The sequence below is a fragment of the Rhinoderma darwinii genome, chromosome 1 (assembly GCF_050947455.1).
Source record: "Rhinoderma darwinii isolate aRhiDar2 chromosome 1, aRhiDar2.hap1, whole genome shotgun sequence".
Classification (NCBI taxonomy): Eukaryota; Metazoa; Chordata; class Amphibia; order Anura; family Rhinodermatidae; genus Rhinoderma; species Rhinoderma darwinii.
The window spans coordinates 364669733-364678978 of NC_134687.1; the positions used below are offsets into that span (position 1 = coordinate 364669733).

At 42.7% G+C, this 9246-nt stretch overlaps 1 protein-coding gene across 1 annotated transcript in view; it reads right to left on the reverse strand.

Annotated features, from left to right (window-relative positions):
- RCL1 (RNA terminal phosphate cyclase like 1) overlaps positions 1-8982 on the reverse strand; it is a 46708-nt gene extending 37726 nt beyond the window's left edge. Inside the window, exons 1-2 of the mRNA XM_075827452.1 lie at positions 8728-8982; positions 6351-6422 (exon numbers count right to left, since the gene is read on the reverse strand). Coding sequence (XP_075683567.1) covers positions 6351-6422; positions 8728-8863 — 208 coding nt within the window. The 5' untranslated portion in view covers positions 8864-8982. The remainder of the gene's footprint in view (positions 1-6350; positions 6423-8727) is intronic.
- Positions 8983-9246: the final 264 nt, after the last annotated feature.

Below are 9246 nucleotides of genomic sequence, written 5' to 3' on the forward strand. Positions count from 1 at the left end.
TCCCTTCTAGGCCCTGCCGTGTGTCCAAACATAAGTTTCTGACCACATGTGGGGTATTGTTTTACTCGGGAGAAATTGCTTCACAAATGTTGCAGTGCTTTTTCTCCTTTAATCCTTGTGGAAATGAGAAAAAAATGAGCTAAACCTAAACATTTTTTGAAAATTTTTTCGATTTTAGTTTTCACAGCCTACTTCCAATAATTTCTGCAATAAACCTGTGGGGTCAAAATGCTAGATAATTTCCTTGAGGGGTGTGGTTTCCTAAATGGGATCACTTTTGGGGGATTTCCACTGTTTTGGCACCGCAAGAGCCCTTCAAACCTGACATGGTGCCTAAAATATATTGTAATAAAAAGGAGGCCCAAAATCTACTAGGTGCTCCTTTGCTTCTGAGGCCGGTGCTTCAGTCCATTAGCACGCTAGAGAAATATGTGGGATATTTCCTAACTGCAGAACCTGGGCAATAAATATGGAGTTGCGTTTCTCTGGTAAAACTTTGTGTTACAAAAAAATGGCTTAAAATGATTTTCTGCACACAAAAAAATAAATTAAAAAAAGTGAAATGTGTAAATTTCACCTCTACTTTGGTTTAATTCCTGTGAAAACATCTAAAGCGTTAAGAAACATTCTAAAGGCTATTTTCAAAACTTTGAGGGGTGAAGTTTTTTTTTTTAAATGGGGTGATTTATTGGGGGTTTCTAAGATATAAGGCTCTAAAAGCCACTTCACAAGTGAACTACCCCCTGGAAAAATGGCCTTTTGAAATTTTCTTGAATGTGAGAAATTGCTGCTAAAGTTCTAAGGCTGGGTTCACACTGAGTTTTTATGCAGGCAGAAAATCTGCCTCAAAATTCCGTTTGGAATTTTGAGGCAGATTTTGCTCTGCCTGCACGTCGATTTTCGCAGCATTTTTCGCCCGCGTCCATTGAGTGCCGCGGGCAAAAAACGCTGCGAAATACGCTTTTTCTGCCTCCCATTGATGTCACAGGGAGGTCAGAGACGTAAACGCCTGAAGATAGGGCATTTCGCTTCTTTTTCCCGCTCGCGGGAAAAAAACACCTCCGCCTCTTATTGAAATCAATGGGAGGCATTTTGGGCCGTTTTTTGCCAAGTTTTCCGACGCAGTTTCCGCGTCAAAAAAACTCAGTGTGAAATTTGGGGTCACTTGTGGAGGGTTAAAGGGAAGGTGTCATGATTTTTTTTTTAATTATTATATTGCTTTTAACCCCTTAGTGACCAGCCCATTTTAGGCCCTAATGACCAAGCTATTTTATTCGTTTTTCTATAGTCGCATTCAAAGAGCTATAACTTTTATTTTTTCGTCTACATAGCTGTATGAGGACTTGTTTTTTGCGGGATTAGTTGTACTTTTTAACAGCACCATTTTTGGGTACATATAATTTTTTTATTAACTTTTTTTTGGGGGGGATTATAAAAAAAAAACCTGAAATTCCGCCATTGTTCTATGCGTTTTTAAATTGACGCCGTTCACTGTGCGACGTAAATAACATGTTACCTTTATTCTGTGGGTCGGTACGATTACGGCGATACCACATATGTAGAGGTTTTTTTTATGTTTTACGACTTTTGCACAATAAAAACACTTTTGAACTAAAATTATTTGTTTTTGCATCGTCGCTTTCCAAGAGCCGTAACTTTTTTATTTTTCCATCAATGTAGTGATTTTTTGGGCTTGTTTTCTGCGGGACGAGACGTAGTTTTGATTGGTACTGTTTTGGGGTGCATGGGACTTATGGATTCATTTTTATTATGACTTTTTTGGGGGGCAATGGAAAAAAATAGCAATTTCGCCATTGTTTTTTGCGTTTTTTTTTACGGTGTTCACTTTGCGGTTTAAATTACATATTAACTTTATTAATGGAGTTACGGTCGCGGCGTACACTTTTACTAAACAAAACCACTTTTTATGGGAAAAATTGTTTTTTTTACTGTAACTTTTATTATTAATCTTTATTTCACATTTATTATTTATTTCACTAGTCCCACTAGGGGACTTTACTGCGCGATCTTCAGATCGCTGCTATAATGCTCTGATATACTTCGTATACCAGAGCATTATTGCCTGTCAGTGTAAATCTGACAGGCAATCTGTTAGGACGTGCCTTCGGCAGGCATATGTCCAGGGCAGACCATGACACCCCATCGGAGACCCGCGATTGCATTCGCGGGCCGCCGATGGGTGACAGGGGGAGCTCACTCCCTTTGTAAACAAAGTTAAATGCCGCGGTCGCTATTGACGGCGGCATTTAACGGGTTAAACGGCCGCGATCGAAGTAAACTTCGATCGCGGGCGTTGGAGCAGGAGCTCAGCTGTCATCAGACAGCAGAGCCCCGGCTCCTGCCTGCACGGGAGACCCGTGCAGGACTTAGACTAGGCGAACGTGAAAAGGCGTCAGCCTAGCCTAAGGCCCCTTAGTGACCGACGTGAAAAGGCGTATTGGTGGTCACTAAGGGGTTAATATATTAACATAAATTGTATTTATTTGTTTTCCCATGTTCTACTTTTTACTTCTCTATGGGGCAGCCATTTTTTTTTCATCTCTGTATGTGTCGATTAACGACACATACAGATGGAATACGGCACATACAACCCCATAGTGGATGCGAACGGGAGCTGTTCCATTCTCTGAAGCGTACGCCGTCTGTGTGGGAACGGCACGTGCGCGGCTCCCACACAGACCAAAACGAAGCTCGTTCGCAGAGCGAAATCTGGCGCCATTTTCATGTGGACCGGAAGTCGCTGTAAGACGACTACTTCCGGATACGGCTTCCGAACATATGTTCAAGGAAGCAAAGGTGCAAGGAATAGGAGCGGAGGCGGCAGGTAATTCATGTTCGTGTATGTGATGTGTGTATTAGGTTCGTGTTATACTGTTTGCTGAACCCTGTACCCTACACTGTACAGTCGCTCAGAAAATGGCAGCACAGTGTGTAGGAGGTTTGAAAATTCAAACCCCTTCTTCTCCTGGCACTAGGAGGACACTAGAGGAGAGTGTGTCCACCCCAAATTTGCAGCATAAATCAGTGACCATGCTGCAATTTTGGGAACTGCTCCCTCTAGTGCCCAGCACATGTAAATGTTATAAATTAGAATCTAATTTATAATATTTCCTGACTTGTGAAAAAATTAAAACAATGTGTAATCACTCAAATACGAATTGTTTAACTGAAAAAAAATAAAAAATTTCTAGCGACACATTCCCTTTAAAGTTCTAAGCCTTGTAACGTCCTAGAAAAATAAAAAGGATGTTCAAAAAACTATGCCAATCTAGAGTAGACATATGGGGGATGTTAATTGCAACAATTTTGTGTGGTATAACTGCCTAACTTACAAGCAGATACATTTAAATTTAGAAAAATGCAAATTCTTGCAATTTTTCACAAAATGTTGGTGTTTCTCACAATTAAATACTAAATGTATCGAGCAAATTTTAACAGTAACAAAGTCCAACATGTCACGAGAAAACAATCTCAGAATCGCTTGGATTGGTAAAAGCATTCCGAAGTTATTACCACATAAAGTGAAACATGTCAGATTTGAAAAATGATGCTCAGGAAGGTCAAAAGTGGCCAAAGCGGGAAGGGGTTAAATCAATTCTTAGACTTTCTTCACATGACAGGGTTTCCCAGCCGTGTGACGGCCGCAGTAGGAACAGTAGACCCCTAATGGGGCTATTAATACGACCGATTTTTTGACCGTTCTCCTGGCCGCCCGGCTCCCTTAGAAGTCTATGTGGCCGGGTAGTGTATTACCCTGCCATCACTGGAATGTGTCCCGAGTGACGGCCGTGTCTTCCAATCGCTCGCTCTCTCTCCTTCTCACCGTGCGAAGTGCATGTGAGGAGGAGGAGGGTATTTTTTTTGTAGGAGCAGAATCCCCAATCCTCGACCACAGCTTCGGCAACCATATATATGGACAGTGACGTCAGGCACTTCTGAAGCGGAATCCCCGACCCTGTGGCCAGTGTTTCCGCTCCAGGAGAAGTCCCTAACTTCACTGTCCATATATGGACAGTGAAGTCACGGACTTCTCCTGGAACGGTGGCGCTATCTACAGACAGGCAGGGGGGGGGGGGTGGGTGCAATGTATGGGGGGGGGGCTGTGCGGCCCTACCTACAGGGGGGTAGTATCCCAACGTAAACCACGACAAACAGATGCTATTTTGGTCTACGTTTGACCCATTATAGTCTATGTATACGCTGAGCTATACGTTTAAATACTTTTTTTTAGTGTTTAAAAACGTACACGCCCGACGGATAGTACAAACGCGATGTGAATGGGGCCTCAGCCGAAATATACCTGAAAGAACTCTGTGTGAACATACAATACTCTTACTATTGGCCAGAAAACCAGAGGCCGGCAGCCTGGAGCAGTTATCCCACTGTATGGATCCATATGAATCCACTTCACAGGGTCAGTTCACACAGCGGATTTTGCTTGGCGGGGCCCACCGTAGAATTATTCCTGCCGTCAGCAGGAAGTTTCTTCATCCAATTTACTTCAAATGGGAGGTTCGGGCAGAATACGCCCGAAAATCGGGCAAGACGCTTCTTTTCCCCCACTAGTTGAAAAAAAAATCAGCTAGCGGGAAACAGAAGAGTCTGGCTCCCATTGGAACGAATTGGAGGCAGAATTTTGCAGCGGATTCCGTCGCGTGAAGTGACCTTAAGGCTAAGTTCACACGGAGTATTTTGGGGGAGGAATATCTGCCTCAAAGCTCCAAACGGAATTTTGAGGCAGATATTCCTCCCCCAAAATACTCCGTGTGAATAGCAATTATCGCGCCGTTTTTCGCCCGCGGCCATTGAGCGCCGCGGGCATAAAACACGCTTTCTCCTGCCTCCCATTGAAGTCAATGGGAGGTCGGACGCGAAAGCGCCCGAAGATAGGGCATGTCGCTTCTTTTTCCCGCGAGGCAGTTTTACTGCTCGCGGGAAAAAGACGCCGACGCCTCCCATTGAAATCAATGGGAGGCGTTCTCGGGCCGTTTCTGCCCAGTTTTGCGACGCGGTTTCCGCGTCAAAAAACTCGGCAAAAGACCCCGTGTGAACATAGCCTTACAGTCTTGTGCCTGGCCGTTGCACAACCTGTTCTGGTGAGCATAATATTTTGACTTTTTTGCACATCAATTCATCGAGTAAGTATTGCACTATGGAGGGTTTTCTTTTCATATTTAGTAGAATATGAAAACCTTAAAATCTATTTAATATTATTACATCATCATTGGACGGTCCTATAATAAAATTCTTCTGGACCGCCAGTCACATTTCACAATTATATCGCACTCCAATACGGTGACTGCTTTTACTCCAAAATTAAGCAGCAAGTTGTCTGGCGCGGGATATCAGGTTTTTGACGCTTTCTCTAGTATAAAGTAGGTAACAGCAATCTGGGATGCATGTTTTTTGTAACCCCATTTTTTTCTTAGGGGGTCACGATTTACAATAGTGGCTGCATAAAAGATAGGGTCGCCCAAATTCTGCTTTTTAAATCACAATATACACAACCCTTAAAAAGAGGTTCTCTGCTTTGGACAATCCCTACTTGTTAGAAGGGTTTCTTGACAATAAGTAGATCACAAAGTATGCCATAAATGTAGGTCGCAGCTCTGGAAGCAGCAGCTATGTCAAGAACAGGGGTCACCCTGACCCCCGTTTCGCTTGATGGGGCAGCTGCAGATTCCAGGCGGGGACTAGTGAAGAGGGGACATTGTTTTATGGGAGTTACGGAAACAGCCGAGCAAGTGCTGAAGCGAAAAAATGGTGAAGGGATAGGGCCAGTTATCAGTCATAGTACTATAGTAAGAAAATGCCTCCATTGTAATTCAAATATACAATCAGACTGAAGCATGCCCTTCATTTACAGTAGTCCAATGACATAACATTTGTGGTACAAGTCCGGGGACTATCCGTCCATACTACTTAGCGCCGGTTTCCAGCTCCATCAATCACAGTCATACAAAAGCTAAAAGAAAAACCAGCGAGCCAAATTCACAGAGAGAACACAAGGTTGGCCCCGTAACAAGCACGGAGACAGGAATTCTGGGTGTGGTTACCAGCGCCAGTCTACGCCATTTGGAAGGACAAATTGAGGTGGGTACAAACTGCAGAAACATACAAGTACCTGGTTCAATATCAGATTTGAAAACAGTCAGCAGTTTAATAGAAAAGGACTGAACAAAGCTAAACTACAACACAATCTGCTTGTTAATGAACGTGAATTTGCTGCAAACAGCGTCGTTCTATCCCCACCAGTAGATAAATTACTTGAACTTGTCTAATACAGCCTGGAAGCACACGACCCTCAGTACGGCTTAAGAAACACTTACCAGTTTCGTTGATCTCGATTCTAGTCCCATTGGTTATTTTATCCATCAGTCTGATGAAACTTGCTTCAAAGTCTGTAAAGAAGAAAATGGTTGCTCAATATATATTTTATATATATATATATATATATATATATACACACACACACTATAAAGTGGATGGAAACAGGAGTGTCTCTCGCTGTTCTAAAGCCGAAGTACTCCCACATTACATAGAAGTACCACCAAGGCTATCATTATACATATATCCCTAAAGGCTACGTACACCTCTGAATGGATTTTTTATTTTTTTTTATAAATCAAAGTGTTATGTGTTTTTAAGCAACTTTCAAATTTGCTTTTATTTAAAAAGACAAAAAAAAAAAAGTGTTTTACTTTTTACAATACAGCTTTTATGTATTCGGTACACTTAGAAGCTCAGTTCAGGATACATAGAAGCTGTATCATATATATATATATATATATATATATATATATATATATATGTATAAAATTTAAAAAAAAGGGACACTGGGGGGAATTTATCAACCTTTCTGCACCAGTTTTCAGGCGTAAAAGTCACAAAAGCTCCAAGCGTCGCAATTTGTGTTGAACATTACTACTTCTGGGCATTTTATGTCACCCTCGCCACTTTTGGAGAAGGCATGGCTTAACAGAAGGGGCAGGATCTCCGCAGCGCTACAAATTAATTATAGTTCGTGCCAGAAATTAAAGCAGTATTCACAACGGTGCGTAGCAGGGTATAGGCCAAATACCTTGTGAGGAGGAACAGGGCATTCGGGACTCCTGAACTCTAAATCGGTGGGGGTCCCAGCATATAGGTGAACATTGTCCATCCTGGGAAAACCCCTTTAGGGAAACGTGCGTATATTTAATAATTAGGGTATTGATATTTATGCAGTTCGCTAAATGTTTATAGAATTTCCAGCTTTACTTTAAAGGGCTTGTCTTACCAACCTACATCATAGAGGGGTGTCCCCCACTCAGCCACCTAGTATGACCCAGAGAACTCCAGCTCTGTCCCATCTATGTATTCAATAGCCAGCACTTCAAACTACATTTTGGCCGCTGCAGGGTGTATAGGTGGATAATACTTCCCATGATAACAGTGGATCAATGTGGGGGCTGCTTATAAAAAAAAAAAAAAAAGTTGTCTTCATGATAGCACATAAAAAAAAAAAAAATAAGCTTTGCAACAAAAGCCTAAGGCTGGATTCACACGAGGTCATTACGTCCGTAATTGACGGACGTATTTCGGCCGCAAGTACCGGACCGAACACACTGCAGGGAGCCGGGCTCCTAGCATCATACTTATGTACGACGCTAGGAGTCCCTGCCGGACAACTGTCCCGTACTGAAAACATGATTACAGTACGGGACAGTTGTCCCGCAGCGAGGCAGGGACTCCTAGCGTCGTACATAACTATGATGCTAGGAGCCCGGGTCCCTGCAGTGTGTTCGGTCCGGGACTTGTGGCCGAAATACGTCCGTCAATTACGGACGTAACACGCTCGTGTGAATCCAGCCTTACACTATGCATGAGTGGGGAGGTGACCGCGCATTCGAGCAGAACTTTCTATTCAGGACTTACTGAACAGCCGAATGGATATGCTATAAATGTGCGAGATGGGAATACCCCTCTAAGAATAAGGACTTGTTGGAAGTAAAATTTCATCAAATGATTTTCATAAGAGCTAACGGCATTAATGTGCATGAAGTGTTAGTGTAGTGTCCACCCCAAAGACGTATTGATAGGGAACTTAGATTGTGAGCCCCAATGGGGACTGTAAGCGTGGACCTTAGTACGGCGCTGCAGAATATGTTGGCGCTATAGAAGTAACAGAAATAAATGAATACCGCCACTGGATATGACAGAATTTTAGCGTGCTCCGCATCATGACAAACATCACATGTATACAACATAAACGTGGCTGCCTGTACTAATAACAATCACTTTGTAAGGACATTATCAAGACCTTGGAAAGTACTGGGAGTTGTACCGATTTATACTAGATCTGAAAAAAAACTAACATAATAAGCAGAGCAGACGTATGTACTTGGGTGATAACAGAACAGCTCCAAAGAGCCAAATCTAAAGTGTGCACCTTATATTAAACAGAGCTTCATAGGACTGGAGATATGAAGTAGGGATCATGGGGACAGAAGAAAGTCAGCCTGACATGGCTGATAACAGAGAACAACAGATGAGTGTCGTAAAACAAATAAAGATGGGCTGTAGGCGTAAAAAACTCCATGCAGAAGGCTTAGCTATTGTAATAAGAGGACTAGGCACTGGCTAGTAACGACTTCTATGCGGTCTGTCAGCCATCAGCACGTCTCCTCGCTAGCTGCCTGCCACGGAACTCCCGGAATACATTACCCCTTATTCCGGGGCTCTCATCTTTCACTCTGATCCTCTGGATTTTCACTGGTCTCCCGGTTAAGGTGGACAGTACAAGCCGCTGCCTAAAGAAATTGCAACCCTCGAAGCGGAGGCAGTGCCCCTTGCTCGCCATGCTGCCCCGATAGAAGCTGGACTAGGTGCCAGGAGCACACAGCATGCACATGAGGTTTGGAACAGGAAGTCGGATAGAACGCTCAAACACTGAGGTAAGAGGTCATGTGAAAAGAGAGGCGTAAAACACTACAAAAACAGGAGTTTTTTTGTTTTTTTTTTAAATTCAAAAAACTTTATTAACAAGTGCCTGAAAACATTAGTCAGTTGGCAAGTTGCTAGCCTGCCTTTTATGTGCATAGCGGAAAACACGATACAGCAGGGGATTGTTCAGTACAAGTTGACGTTCAACTTTTATTTCAATATATATAACTAACTTTAATCCAAGTACATGAAACTCTACAAATGAGCAATAAACAAATAAAATCCTGTCGCTTTCCAGTG